At 41.6% G+C, this 15,336-nt stretch overlaps 1 protein-coding gene across 13 annotated transcripts in view; it reads right to left on the bottom strand.

Annotated features, from left to right (window-relative positions):
- grip1 (glutamate receptor interacting protein 1) overlaps positions 1-15,336 on the bottom strand; it is a 65,304-nt gene that overhangs the window by 13,869 nt on the left and 36,099 nt on the right. For 6 of the 13 annotated variants that reach the window (XM_080292070.1, XM_080292071.1, XM_026146163.2 and 3 more), the window contains exons 2-13: positions 9,061-9,141; positions 6,192-6,327; positions 5,442-5,587; positions 5,269-5,352; positions 5,122-5,197; positions 4,886-5,031; positions 2,338-2,485; positions 1,812-1,981; positions 1,337-1,474; positions 1,104-1,253; positions 666-852; positions 209-354 (exon numbers count right to left, since the gene is read on the bottom strand). In XM_080292070.1, coding sequence (XP_080148196.1) covers positions 209-354; positions 666-852; positions 1,104-1,253; positions 1,337-1,474; positions 1,812-1,981; positions 2,338-2,485; positions 4,886-5,031; positions 5,122-5,197; positions 5,269-5,352; positions 5,442-5,587; positions 6,192-6,327; positions 9,061-9,141 — 1,608 coding nt within the window. The remainder of the gene's footprint in view (positions 1-208; positions 355-665; positions 853-1,103; positions 1,254-1,336; positions 1,475-1,811; positions 1,982-2,337; positions 2,486-4,885; positions 5,032-5,121; positions 5,198-5,268; positions 5,353-5,441; positions 5,588-6,191; positions 6,328-9,060; positions 9,142-15,336) is intronic. The other 7 variants (XM_080292067.1, XM_026146170.2, XM_080292065.1 and 4 more) reach the window with 3 other exon arrangements.

Consider the following 15,336-nt stretch of genomic DNA (forward strand, 5'->3'; position numbering starts at 1 on the left):
CAGCTGGAGTACGTTACATCCACAAAGAGTCTGACAAATTACAAAGAAGCAGAACCAAACACAGACTGGCAGTCAGTCAGCCAAAACACGACGACACAGAAAACAGATGTCTTTGCCCAGCAGACAGACATTCATCAACAAGCACAGTTTTCAGTGCTGATCAGAAGCATGAAAACACAATTCTGATAAAATGATTTTTTTTTTTTACCAGCTACATCGAACTCAATTTCCAGTGTGAGCTGAGCAGTGATGGACGAGTCTCTGAGAAGCTGATTGGTTTCTTCAAGGGTCGAATCTTCGGTTGGAACGCCGTTTATGGATAAGATCCTGTCACCGATCTGCAGGATGCCACACCTACACATATATACACAAATATCTGATCACTGGAGCTCTCCTTACAATACTGTAGAGTCTGTACAGAAGGACATGAGGTAATGGCATTTTGAACTGGTGCTGCAAACATAAAATGCAAAGCTGCGATATAGAAAATAAAAATTATATATATGTTACCATGATTATCAATAAAGACAAAATATTAAATATTTCCAAATTTCACAAAAAAAACCTGAAAATTGGGGGGGAAAGTTCAAATCTGAGAAGCAAGGGCAAAAGAATTTTTTCTCAAAATTTTTTTAAAGCCATCATAGCTGTGTCAGTGTGTTTACCTCTCAGCGGGGCTGTCGGGGTCGATGTAGGCAATAAGTGGCGGGGATGACAGCGTTTCCGTGGCGAACACTCCTCCCTGCAGTTGCAGGCCAAACCCCATGATGCCGTCGCCAAGCAGCGTCACCTCGGTGGTTTCCGTGTGGACTACCTGACCGGCCAGACCCACAGTGCTGGACGCCAGGGACACTGACAGAAACAAAGATTATTCTATTTTTTAGTCTCATTTTCCTCCCGTCCTGTGACAGCACCTCAGTCCTGTCCTTGTTTTCTGTCATACATACGCTGTTAGAGGGTGCAAGCTCATATTAAAATGTCATGGTTTAAGGGTTTGTAATGTTTTTTTACATTTTGTTGGTCATTATTGGTCATGTTATGAATTCATGTCTAAAACCAGCTAATAAAATAATAAGATTTGTTGGATTTGGAGACAGACTCACAGGAGCTCTTAAAGTCCTTTTTCTTGCCCTTCCTCCTCATCAGTGTGCCCCGTGGACTTGTGGGATACATGTTCCTGGGCAGGGTGCTCATGTTGAGGGAGGAGAGGCTATAGGCCGACATGGAGCCTGGAGAGAAGGAGTGGCTGAGCGCTGCAGAAAGAGAGAGGGCTGATGAGGAAAGGTCTCTCTCTCTCAACAGAAAACATGAGAGAGAGTGAGAGAGGTGCACGTACGAGGATTGTTTGTATGGCGGTTGTGCGATCTGGCGCCTGATTGGTCAGGGTGGTACGTGTTGTAGTGGTAGGGGGGGAGGATAGGGGCAGAGCCTCCGGTCTCCCAGGGGAGGGGGCGGGGACTACGCTGCACCTTGACTGCACAGACACACACAGAGGAGGGTGTTTAGGTTAAGACAAGAGGAAAGGTCAAAGGTGAGGCAGGTGCTTGGATCACAGCATCGAGATACCTCACTGGGAAGCCAGATGAGGAACTGTCATGCATACACAGGTGTGTGTCTTTCACGGCTTTATAAAAGATTACTCCTCTCTTCACATAATCTTTTATAGGGCCTCTTGAGTGTGTGTGTGTGTGTGTGTGTGTGTGTGTGTGTGTGTGTGTGTGTGTGTGTGCGTGTGTGTGTGTGTGTGTGTCTCTATACTGGTCTGTGGTGCATTCAGGGCCTTGTCGGATGTGATGTGTGTACGTTTATACCGTGCTGTGGTGCGTTCAGGGCTGGTCGGGTCTGGTGTTGTGGCAGGATCTCCAAGCGGACGGTCTGACAGGAAGCAGAAAGCAGCTGAGTGGCTTCAGCCAGGGAACAAAACTCCATCGACTTCCCATCAACGGACAGGATATGATCTCCTGCATGAAGAGCACCACACCTACACAAAAACACAAAAATAAACAGAGAATTTAAACCTGAACTTGGACAAAACTCATAAGTTAAATTTCTGCAGTTAAAAGTGCAACAAAATATTTCAGTTTCTGCACAAATACTGAAGTTAAAGTGTGACTGAATGAAGCTGAAAGATGACAAGGTGGTTAAAATAACCAAATTTACATAGAATCAAATAATAAGATAAGAAAACGGTGGTAATATTAGTTAATAAGCTGAAATTCCACTTTAGGCAAAATGAAAGCAGCTGGAACGATGCTCAATACGTGAAATCAATAAATAATAATAATAAAACAATGCAGTTAAAACAGTAAAACAGCATCAGGGTCAGAGGTTAGATACCTGTCTGCTATACTGGCTGGTTTGACCTTGTCGATGATGATGACCTGCTTGTTGCAGAACATGGAGGTGGACAGGGCCACACCCAGGCTAGACCCTGCCGCCTTGGCAACTTCAACCAGCAGCGGCCCTGATGCCGTGGCAACAGAGTCTGAAGGAGGGAAAACAGACAAAGTTTTTACAGTTTTTACATCGTGTAATTTACAAACGGTCCAAACGGTGTTCATCAGGGTTCCATCCTGGGTCCTGTTTAATTTTATGTAAAAGTTCCAAATAAACTAATCATCTGAAATCTTTATAATTCAGATGATACTCTTCTTCACATGTTGGTAAATTTTTAGAATTTTACTCTACACAGTACAAAGTACAAATGATCTTTTATTTTAACCAAAAATCACATTTTGGGTTTCAGATAATAAATACAAAATAATACTTCTCATGCACTGTTTCCTAATGTTAACGTTAACCAAGAACAGGACTTCACATAATACAGTTGGGATCAAAAGTCTATATCGACTTAATCATGTGCATGAGTGTTATGGAAATTCCAGTATCTATTAGTAACTGTTCTTTTTCCAGGGTTAAATGATTGTGCAGCATACATCTTTAATTACATAAAAAATAAATAAATAAATAAATAAAATTAGCTGCACAAGTTTGAATTTATTTTGGATTTTCTCTACTCCACAGTGCCCCTAAAAAAAAAAACCATGTTTCTGCCATAATTCGGGCTAAACGTTTGACCAATCATCTTGGCAGAATTGATACAGTTCATTTAAACTGACTGGTTTCCTGGGACATACACTGAACAAAAATATAAACGCAACACCTTTGTTACTGCTCCCATTCCCCATGGGATGGACGTAGAGACCTAAAATTCATTCCAGATACACAATATAACCATCCCTCCCAAACAGTGGTCACAAATCAGTCCAAATGTGTGGTAGTGGGCACATCTGCTATATTGAGATAATCCATCCCACCTCACAGGTGTGCCACATCAGGATGCTGATCTGACATCATGAGTAGTGCACAGGTGTACCTCAGACTGCCCACAACAAAAGGCCACCCTGGAATGTGCAGTTTTTTGCGCTATTGGGGGTCTGGGGACCCAGAACCGGTCAGTATCTGGTGTGACCACCATTTGCCTCATGCAGTGCAACACATCGTCGCATGGAGTCTATCAGATTGTCAATTGTGGCCTGTGGGATGTTGGTCCACTCCACTTCAATGGCTGTGCGAGGTTGTTGGATATTCGTGGGAACTGGTACACGCTGTCGTATACGCCGGTCAAGCACATCCCGAACATGCTCAATGGGTGACATGTCCGGTGAGTATGCTGGCCATGCAAGAACTGGGACATTCTCAGCTGCCATCTGCCCTGAACAATGTGAACCATGATTCATCCGTGAAGCGCACACCTCTCCAACGTGCCAGACGCCATCGAATGTGAGCATTTGCCCACACAAGTCTGTTACGGCGACGAGCTGGAGTCAGGTCAAGACCCCGATGAGGACGACGGGCATGCAGTTGAGCGTCCCTGAGACGGTTTCTGACAGTTTGTGCAGAAATTGTTTGGTTGTGCAAACCAATTGTTCCAGCAGCTGTCTGGGTGGCTGGTCTCAGACGATCTTGGAGGTGAACCTGCTGGATGTGGAGGTCCTGGGCTGGTGTGGTTACACGAGGTCTGCGGTTGTGAGGCCGGTTGGATGTGCTGCCATATTCTCTGAAACGCCTGTGGAGACGGCTTATGGTTGAGAAATGAACATTCAATGCACGGGCGACAGATCTGGTTGACATTCCTGCTGTCAGCATGCCAATTGCACGCTCCCTCATTGCTTGTGGCATCTGTGGCATTTTGCTGTGAGACAAAACTGCACATTCCAGGGTGGCCTTTTGTTGTGGGCAGTCTGAGGTACACCTGTGCACTACTCATGATGTCAGATCAGCATCCTGATGTGGCACACCTGTGAGGTGGGATGGATTATCTCAATATAGCAGATGTGCCCACTACCACACATTTGGACTGATTTGTGACCACTGTTTGGGAGGGATGGTTATATTGTGTATCTGGAATGAATTTTAGGTCTCTACGTCCATCCCATGGGGAATGGGAGCAAAAACAAAAGTGTTGCGTTTATATTTTTGTTCAGTGTACTTATGGTCTACTCTCTTATTATTTTTCTACTTACAGAAAAACATTAATGAGTTCTGCAGAACACAAACTTACTTCTTTAAATTGCTTTTGTCATTCAATGAACATCTCAAAATTGTATCTAATATCCACATATCAGGATGGACACAAATTCGAGCTCAGCTGCAGTCCTGGCACACTGTTTGGCATCGTTTCTCATCTGTAAGCCCCCTGGCAACCTACCTCTACCCAAACTTTCCATTAAATGTAATTTCAAATTTAATAACAATAAATGTCAAAACCAGTACAAGCAAGATTTCAGCTTGAATCCCCACAACCTTCTCCTTTTCCTGCACAGTTCTGATGTTAACTGATTAACGCTTTAAGCTCTGCTGGGAGGGGACACTGATGACTGACCCATCACGGAGACGTCATACTCAATCAGCAGCGTGGCCTCCTGTCCACACTGCTTCAGGATGCTCATGGCCTCTGAAAGTGTGCTGCCATGGAGACGAATCCCATCAATGCTTAACAACCGATCACCTGGCTTGATGGTTCCTTCCCTGCAGGTAAAAGAGAAAGAGAACAGTTTTTAGTCTGTACAAAGGCTCCCAAGGGACAAAAATCAGACAGACAGGTCAGAGGCCACGTACCGGTCTGCTGGGCCGCCTGGCCGGATGGTTGTAATGACGATGGGACGGGACTTGTTCCTGTCTTCATGGGCTCCACCTGCAAACACGCGGTCACATCACCATGTTTATTTTGATTTATTCTAAACACACAAACAGAACTCGCCTCACCTCTGATGACGAAACCAAAGCTGTTTCCTTCTTTGTGAAGCGTGACTTCCACATTCTTAAACATGACCCCTGACCCCTGCACCGCTGCAACACACCAGAACATCAACAACACATCAACATTGCAGCCGGCCGGGTGCAGCTGAGTGTACACGTCTTCTGCTGGCAGAACTTACAGACAGGCGGCAGCTCGTACTCGACCTCCAAGACGACCCGTTCACCCACGTTCTTCAGCAGACTGATGATCTCATCGTGTCTGAACTTGGCCAGGTTGATGCCGTTGACAGACCTGATATAGTCGCCCACGTTCAGCTGGTCACTCCTGAGCAAACAGCCAAAACATCAGCTTTAATTTTACTTAATCAAACCTTAATGAGTTCGTTTAAGAAGAGGCTGTTCCAGAAAGGATGCTGCTAAACATTAATAACTGCCACTGCTTCACCAATATCCATTAATCAGTCACCCAAAGTGTTCTGTGTCATTTTTGCTCATTGTCGCTTTGTAGCTGGTAGTTGATCGTACATTGCAGGCTCCTGCTGCAGCCCAGTCACCTATGCCTAGAGGGTAACGGCTGAGAAAAATATATATTATCAGGCTGGTTAAAGAGGGGTTGCTGGAGGTTGCTGGGAAGCCAGGGATCGAACCACCAACCTTCCGATCAGTAGATGACCCACTCTACCACCTGAGCTACAGGCTACAGCCACCCCTGGAGCCCACTATGTGGAATATTCATGTAATCTATAGGTTTTCACTAAGTACAAAGTGATGTAGAACACGTTTTGTCTTTTTAATATCTTATATCAGATTGCTCATCCCTTTAAACAACTGAAAATACCTGGCACAACTCCAAAGTTAGTCTCAATGGCGATTCTTTGTTTTTTGGCTCAAGTCCTAAAAACACAAAGACCAGATGTAGAAGACATTACCGGGCCGCGATGCCTCCCTGCCGCAGGTTTGAAACTCGAGGCTTCCCATCTTTGTCGATTCCTCCTGAAACTGTCAGCCCGAGCGTCGTCCCCTCCTTCTTCATCAACTCCACCACCGTGCATCCCCGAAACTCATCTGCAAAAAGGGACATGGGATGAACTGAATGCTCTTCCTCGCCATTAAGGATTTTTTTCTTTTCTTCTTCCAGTAAAAATTATTCCTATTTGCTTTTTCTTCTTCTTGACTGCATAGCTTCTACTCTCTTTATTTAAGCATGGAAAAAATAAATAATAATCTGGATAAAAGGAGAAATGAAGTCATCCTCTGTTCTGTCATCCATCTATATTTCATCAAACAGATGAAATATTTAACACACACAGAGAGAGACAGAGACAGAGACAGAGAGAGAGAGAGAGAGAGAGAGAGAGAGAGAGAGAGAGAGAGAGAGAGAATTTCAGATCAGACCTGCTACGATGGGCTGTGACCAGTTATAAGGTAATGAAACTGAAATCAGGTTCATCCTCTTTCATAAAGGCAGGATTAAGACGATCAGTCTTTGGCAGTGACCATCATCGTCTCCTCTTCACTCATCTTCCTCCTCCAAAGAGGCTTTACAAAAAAAGCAGCAGCGCCCTTTTCAACTTTTCGAAAACGGCACAGCTGACTCACACTCGGAAATAGAAAACCCTCAAATCTCTGATAAAAAAAACAAGATGAACAAGTTTCCTGCAGCGGCGCTGGTGTCAGCAGCGCGGGGGGGGGGGGGGGGGGGGGGGTTTAAAGTAGAGCTGGGCGATATGAGATTTTTTCATATCACGATATGTTTTTTTCATTTCAGGCGATAACGATATATATCACGATATAAGCCAAATAACTATATTTGTAAGATTTAAATGTGCCGTTGCTCACAAGTAAAATGTGAAATAATCAGCAGCTTGTTTTTATTTAAATATTTATTTCCCATAATAAGTTCAACAGGGTAGATGTACTTAAGGAACATGAGACTTTTTCAGATAAATAAAGGCAAATATTGCAAACTACACAAAAGGCAGCCGCTAAAGCGTTTAAGTTTCAAAATAGAACAAACGAAACAGACTACTAAATTGTCAATTCCACTTAGAAACAAAATATTAATTCTAAAAATAAATCTTAGTTTGTTTTACAGAAGAACAGACAAAACTAACTTTTGTCAATATCAAATAAACTGAGAACTAAAAGGAAATTCTCAATCTCTCCTTGTTGTATAGCTTAGCTTTTCAAACAGTTGTAACAGTTACTTTAGTCTGACAAAAGCCGAATGACGAATTAGCGCTTCCAGTCAGAGACTGAGGCTACGTCCACACGTACACGGGTATTTTTGAAAACGGAGATTTTCCGTTTTCGTTTTAAAAAATAATCCCGTCCACACATAAAGGCAGAAATGAAGGAAAACGCTGCTATGAACATGCCAAAGCAGCAGGTGGCGCTAGATTCCTAACCGTGCCGAAATGTTGGCCAATCAGAAGTCTAGAAGCCTCGGTGGGAAAAAGTAAACAAAGCTGGGGCATAGAAGCAGAACCGAGTCGTATGTGTGGAGGGACAGTAACTGTGTGTATATGTAAGCATTTAAACACTGCAGAGAGTAGAATTAACAGTAACAGTATTGTAGAAATTCATTTCACCGAAACAATAACGTGGCGCACAATGTGACGCATGCACCAGTTTATTGTATTTCCAGACTTGCTTTCGGCACAATTTACAGTGCACGCTACTCTGTTTTTTGTCAGACTTGAAATAGCCGAAGTACCTTCACACTACGGAACTTCTATGGCTCTTCCGTTCGACAATCTCTCCGGCATTGGAACCATCATTGGTTTTCTCTTCGGTCACGCTCGGTTGATTTTTCTAGTCGGCACACTCATTTCCTCCATTACCCGCTGGCTCCATTACCCGCTGGCTGCTTCCCAAACAAACACACATGCGGCGTGGCACTTGTGCTGTATGTAACAAGTCACGCGACGTGACGCTGTGGCTGTGATTGGTTCGGCTCTGCGCTACTTGATTTGGATTGGCTGACCCTTTTTTTTTTTTTTTTTTTTTTAAGAGGACAAGAGCGGCGAGGTCTATCGCGATAGCTTAATTTCTCTATCGAGTAAAAGTTATATCGCGATACATATCGTTATCGTTCTATCGCCCAGCTCTAGTTTAAAGTTAGCTTTACGCTGAAGGAAGCAGCACAAAGTTTCCCTCAAAGGAACAGAGCTTTGTTAAAGAGTTTAACATCAGGGGTATCTGGGCTAGGAAATCCAGACTGTATATGATGATTTAGCCTCTACGATGTCACCCACTCGTTTCTACAATCCGTGTTTTCAAGCTTCAGTATTAGAGCTCTGGTGTTTTTGGAGTAAGAAATGACCATATTTGAAGAAGAGGGTGCTAAGCTTATCAGCTAATATTGGTTAGTTTCATTTTTAAGGGCGGTTACCAATGCTGCACTGATACATTTGACCAATCACAGTACACTTATGTCCCTCAAAGTCTTTCTAATCTAGCAAAGGCACCCACTTATACTAAGAGCTGAGGAAAGACCTAAAACTGAAGTTCTGACGTCTACGATATCATCCCTAGGCTGTCTCTGACGTCAGTCTGACGGCTCTCCAAATCAGTGATGCAATTTTTATTCTCACAGAATTTTTGATTGTAGCACAAAGACATCACAAGTAGGACACCAGCTCCAGGTGGGAGGAGATAAACTGCGACTGCAAGCATCTTCCTCTTCAGGTCACAAAATGGGAAACATCAGCTGTTTCTGAGCGTGCTCTATTTTCAGCTGTGTTAATGAGCTCAGCTGGTGGATTCAGACACTTTGATTATAAAAATGTTTGTTACCTGGTATACTCTGCCTCCTGATGGCCAGCGCTCCATCTGGAGGTCGCGACCCGGCGGAGTGTTTCGTGTACGGCCCTTCATCTGGAACACAAGGAGACATGCAAGAATATTACAGACTGGATCCAGACTTTAACTGGTTCCAGTAGCTAGAAGTAACGCCTCATAAGGCAGGTTCTTTTCAATAGTTTGGACACAGTGGCTCTGATGGCATATAAACCCCCATCATCACCTTGCACTGAGTCCAAATCTCCATTTCCTCTTGCAGAAGGTACCAGACCTTAACCATTTACTCTAACTTGTTTCTAACCAGATCTAACTGGATCAATCGGGTCCTTTGACTAGTTTTAAAGCCTTTCCTAAAAACTGGTTAAATAGTTGGGATTTTTTGACAGAATGGTTACAGACCTTCCTCAATATTGGTATCTGACCTCTACCATCTCATCAACATGGTCTGTTTGATTGGTTTGGAGACTCCACTAGTGTCTGTAATTGGGTATAAACATAAACCAATTTCTTCAACTGGTCTCCAAGCTCAGATTTTTCCTCTAAGCGACCCTTACCAATTCAAACCTACTAACCAGCCCGGTTTTTCTGACTTGTTTTTAAACCCGTAGAACCACCTCTAGCTGGACATATACCTCACAAAAAATCATGACGCGTTTCCAAAGTTTTGGTCCTTCAAAGTGATTCTAAACTATATCCAGTTTATCAACAGTGTACCTGGCGGTACATCTAACTGGATATATTCCACAATTGTCCCACAAACTGGTTCTGAGGTTCTACCAGTTCTCATCACTGTTTTTAAATGCTTTCACTGCCCCTACATTCAAAAAGCAACTAGTTCCTTTAATTGAAATGGAGACGGTTCAGTTCCTGGTCCTAAAGTGTTTAAGAGGCTTTACTACGTCCTCTACATGGATCCAGACTAAAATGGCAAACTGGTTTTCCTTGACTGCTTCCTTTAGCAAGCTCCAGTTCAATCAACTGGTTTTGGAGACAACAGGAGATTTCAAAAGTTAATCCAACAATTTAATTTAAACTATACAAATATACAACCAGTGGCCGTTTCCAATATATAAAAATTCATTGGTTCCTTCAGCAGGTTCAAATGCTCCACCAATTCATCCAACTGGTTTCAAAAGTCAAACTGTTCATCCTTTAACTATTTTTCATTATCCATTATGTTTAGAAGCTTAACCAAGCTTCCTTTAACTAGTTGTGAAACTCTAAAATTAAACCTGCTGAGTTCTGACACAGATTACCTCAGACAGTATCCCCACACCAGGCTCCCATAATGCATCTGTACTCACCATCATCATCAGACAGTGCAGAGCTTCCACCACAGAAAAACATATCAGGGATGAGCTAAACAGCGAACACGTTAGTATGCTCGCCTTCAGGTTCTTTTACTCATCATCATCGTCCAGCAAAGCTCTGAAGGAGATTTCTCCTGACCACTGGTGTGTCTTGCTCTCAGCCTGAACAGCTGCTGAGCAGTCTGTCAACTCATGAATAAAGAAGCCACAGCCAGAGAGCGGTTACCTCATCAGCACAGCGACCAATCCCTGTGGAGAGCAGAGGTGGTCCAGCTAAGTCTGCACCAATCTCAGCAGCCCACCGGGAGATCCCGCCGGTGATGTCATCACGCTAAAAGCATGATGTCATGTAGATATATCTGGATGGAGTGGTTTGACTGTTTATTCCCAGTTTACAACAGGTGAGACTCTCCTATCATCTACTGCACCTGACACCAGGTACAGGCTTGAACAGCATTTGATCAAACCCTCTTATTAAATCTGACGATCCACCCGAAAGAGGGGAAAACTCGGGAAGATACGCATATTGCCTGTGAAGTGAATACTTCTATTATTAATTAAATGCTAATCTTCAGTTTTGTCTCCTTTTTATTCCTCTTTAGTGTGGTGTTGTTCTATTTTAGTTCTGCGTTTGGCTCTATTTTATGTCATTCTAATTTATTCTAATCTGCTCCGGATCTATTCTGTTTGGTTCCAGCAGCTGAGCTCAGAAACACAGCGAGGCCATTACGTTACATTCACCTCCTGAATATAACCTGAATATAACCTACCGTGAACCCCAAACCTCATACCAAGTCTTTATGGTAAAATCTCACTCGGGAACTTCCTTTTGTTCCCAAAAAGAAAGTCGAGTCCCCACAAAATGAGCATGCAAACAGAATTAGGTCCCCACAACATGAGTAATACACACACACACACACACACACACACACCATAACAAACTGAAGATGAAAGCTAAGCCTCCTCCTCCTCCAGATGTAGGACAGCAGCAGCAGCAGCTCATTTTTTCTGTCTCCATCTACAGTGCAATCTACATATACACACATATACTGGATAATACTACATTCTACACGCTGCAGTATCTCCTGTGACACACATGCACACAATCTTAGCTCCTATTACTGAGCTGCAGTTCTTTAAACGAGGTCACGCATCATCTTTAAATATCAAGCATCTGAAACCAGCATTTGAGTCCAATCAGGGAAGAAAAATACGAGTAGCTGTGAAATGGTACATATAAAAAAAAAGACTCCATGATAGCAACAACAACAACAATATTGATAATAATAAACACATCTTACAGGCAAGACAAATGCAACCAGTCAAATGTGTCTGCAAAAATGCCCTCACCACTAACAGACAATAAGGAATCACTAAGCAGCTGCAATAGAAATGCAAATTACACACAACGCCACCTACAGGCAAGACAGGTAACAGTAAAAATTTATAAATGAAAGGGCTCAAGAGTAACAATAATAAATGCAAGAAAACTAAGAAAAACGCACAAAAATATACATGTCTTATACACAAACGTCTGCAAAAATTTTTTTTTTTATATATCTATGATTATTATATGTAATAAAAATCATAAACAGCTAGGATGTGCAGTAAACAGCAAAACAAAACTGTACATCATGCTACTTAGGTAAGTAACAATATTAAAGGTAACTAAAATGACAGCAATAAAACTGAAAAATCAACAATAAAAAAAAGAAAATGTTAAAAATAAATGCCACCTACGGGTGAGAAATGTATTGTATTAGAAAACTGGGAGATCTATATAAAGCAAATGTGTTTAAGTCCTTTCAAGAATTCAAGGGGTTTAGCAGAAAGTGAATCATGGAGATATTTACAGCTGAGGAGCTGCATGAAAAGCACAGCAGTTATCGTAAGTAATAAAGAAAACGTATTATCATCCTTTTTAAATCTGTCTCAGGAAGCTCAATCAGCATCAGTTTTCTATAAATACATCCTTTGAATCAGTGGTGGCAAAGACTAAGGAAGTGTGGTCTGACATGGAATATGAAACTGACAGAATATAAAGGCAGGTGCTCTTTTCCATTTTCTGCCTCCACTAAGTTTTTGGAACCACTGTCCAAACACTAGTACTTAAAAATTGTATTCATCTATTATCATTTAATTTATTATTTTTAAAATAATATTTTAAATATTTTTTTTCTCCAATTACCCAGACTGTAAATATGTTCAATGTGTTTTAGATACTTTGATGGAAATGAAAAGATTTCTAAAAATTTGAGTTACAAAACTAAATAAATAAAACAATAAGTGACGATGCATTAGCAATGGTAAATATCCATATATAAAAATATCAACAATAATATGAGAGTATATGAGGTTTATGTATATAATACCTTTTACTAGATTTACATATTGTTTATTAATACAATTCAGACTATTCTCTTGCATAATCTGTTAGTCTTGACTTTTATTATTTTTTGTTAATCATTTTCAGAAGATAAAACATTTATTGACACATCTCTAAAGAGGAAACAATTATCAAACTAGTAGGAAACCTTTTGCTGAGATTAACTGTTAAATTTCCTAAGCATAAATTATTATGTATTTGTTTTTGTACAAGTTTTTAAACTTCCTACCTCCCGAGCACAGACGTTGTTTTACTTTTAATTAAAGGTTTATGCACACGTTTGGGTTAATTGTCAGTACTGACTGTGCAAAGTGTTTTATATTTTACGTTTTTAAACATCTTTTAATGTGCAAATGAGCTGGCACCGCTAAATGAACCAAAATGTTTTAATGGCATTTTTACTAATTATTTAACTTTTACGCACCAACAAATTTAATCACTGCTGTAATTCTCTGTACAATTGAGCAGATGTTTATTTATTCAGATAATTCACATGTTGGCTCTCTACTTTGATATTTAAAAACCTGAAAAACATGGATGTTCAGCCAAGCTCATGGATTTTTAAAATAAACCTCTTCCACTTACATTCATTTACAAAACCTCCCAAAGCTAACATCTAAGGTTTTACAGCCACAAGCTGAACTGTGTTTTCACTTGTATAATTAATATCCACTGAGAGCTGGAGCTCAATTTTTAATTATATTTATAACGCTCCTCACAACACATTCAAAGATTTCTCCAAACACTCAAACTTTCAGCAGACCTTGAACAGAAGTCAAATCTCCCAAAGAAACAAATACAAACAGCAGAACTATCAAAGGAAAACCAGAGCTGTGAAGACTTTGAACACAGCAGGGGTAAAACTTTCTTTGTCTGTATGATTATCTCAGCGCAGGAGGTGTCATCGAAGCCTCGTCTAATTTACTGGAAAAGGAGGATTTCAGCTCTTCCAGATTAACTGGCTTCCAGTTGAGGACAGGGCTCCGCATGTTCAAGTGTTTCTTCTTATTTCCATAATTAAGAAAAATCAAAGAGGCTGGGTGGACTCCAGAGCCAAACCCAGCTGTGTGAAGATAACACTCTGAGACCAGCCAGGTTTCCTCCATGTCTTCTGCTGCCAACAAACTGAACAAACTACTCATGCAATCCAAGAAGAGTCAAACTTTCCTGGCTTTCAAGTGGAGGCCAAACAGTGGCTGCTGAATTTCTCTGAACTCCTTCCTCAAGATGTGGACGTCAGCGACTAAAGCAGCTTTTTGTCCTTTGTCACCAATTTAAAAGCTTCAAATATGTGAACCTCACAGTTTATTTCACCTGTTTATGAAGTGATGGAGCGCCACATAATTTAGAAACTGGACTTCATGTTGTGTTAAATATGACCTGAAATTACTGAATGAAACCATAAACTGATCAAAAAAGCATTTACTGAGGTTGTAAATGAAGCCAGGAAAAGGTTGATTTTCTCATAGACGTCAATACGATCAGACTTCATATCAGAACCAAAGCATTCACCACTGGTGGCAATTAGAAAGAATGCAGATTTGCTTTACTACCTCATCACTACACCATTTTTATATATACAGCCCAGAATCTCAGTACTGATACTGTTGTTATGCTGGGTATAATAGTATCACTAAGTATCCAGCCCACCTAAAGATGGAATCAGAGTGTGAGGAGTTCTGTCAGATAACAGACTAGCGTGGATCCAACAACAGGTTTGGTGAGTGTATCATCAAATAATTTAGAGGTTTTAAGGCAAACAGAGCTGCTACAGAAATAAACCACACTTTCATCTGGTATTCTCACCTTCATCCACATGATATCCAGCATTTCCTACAGATTTACAATGAATTTGTGTTTGTGCCCAGCAGCACATGAACCTCCTGCAGGTTTTGCTTAGACCAACTTTTGAAAGTGGAACAAGCTACTGTCACCAGGTGCACGTGGAGACAGAGCAGATACAGCTTGTTTAATCATGAGATAGAGACCCTCTGGAGAGGAAGTTGAAGAAATCGAGGCCCTGTACAGCCTGTTGGTGGGCAACACTAGTGCGTTTTCAACACTAGGGCCAGCAGAAAATAAACTAAAAATAAAAGTGAAAGATGGTCCAAGGATGACAAATGGAGCAGTAATCAGAGGCGTCTACAGTCAGTCTCTCGTCCCATGGACGGACTTAACCTCTATTGTCTAGAACCACAGATGGAGATGGTAACCAGTTTTCCACCTGCTGCATTTTCTACTTTGAATCTAATTTAGCCTGGACCAGATCACCAGAGTAGAAACAGCAAATACTGCTTATAGCTGCATTTGGAGTTGGAGTGTACTGGAATGCAGGATGAGAGACTGAGTTTACTGTAGCAGCACAAATCCAACTTGTCTGACTGGAGCATCCACCTACCTCACAGTCCAAGATGCTGGAGTTGGAGTCTATTCAACAAGGGGACAAGAAACCTCCTCTCATGAACAAACTCAAGGTTAAATGTTCACAAGCCCGCTCAGGTCTGAGTACGTAAATTTGATTATTAGACGGTGACCACAAGGGTCCATGTGACTGTACACATGTTAGCCTCTTTT

This window comes from Astatotilapia calliptera, chromosome 17 (genome assembly GCF_964374335.1).
Source record: "Astatotilapia calliptera chromosome 17, fAstCal68.1, whole genome shotgun sequence".
Taxonomy (NCBI): domain Eukaryota; kingdom Metazoa; phylum Chordata; class Actinopteri; order Cichliformes; family Cichlidae; genus Astatotilapia; species Astatotilapia calliptera.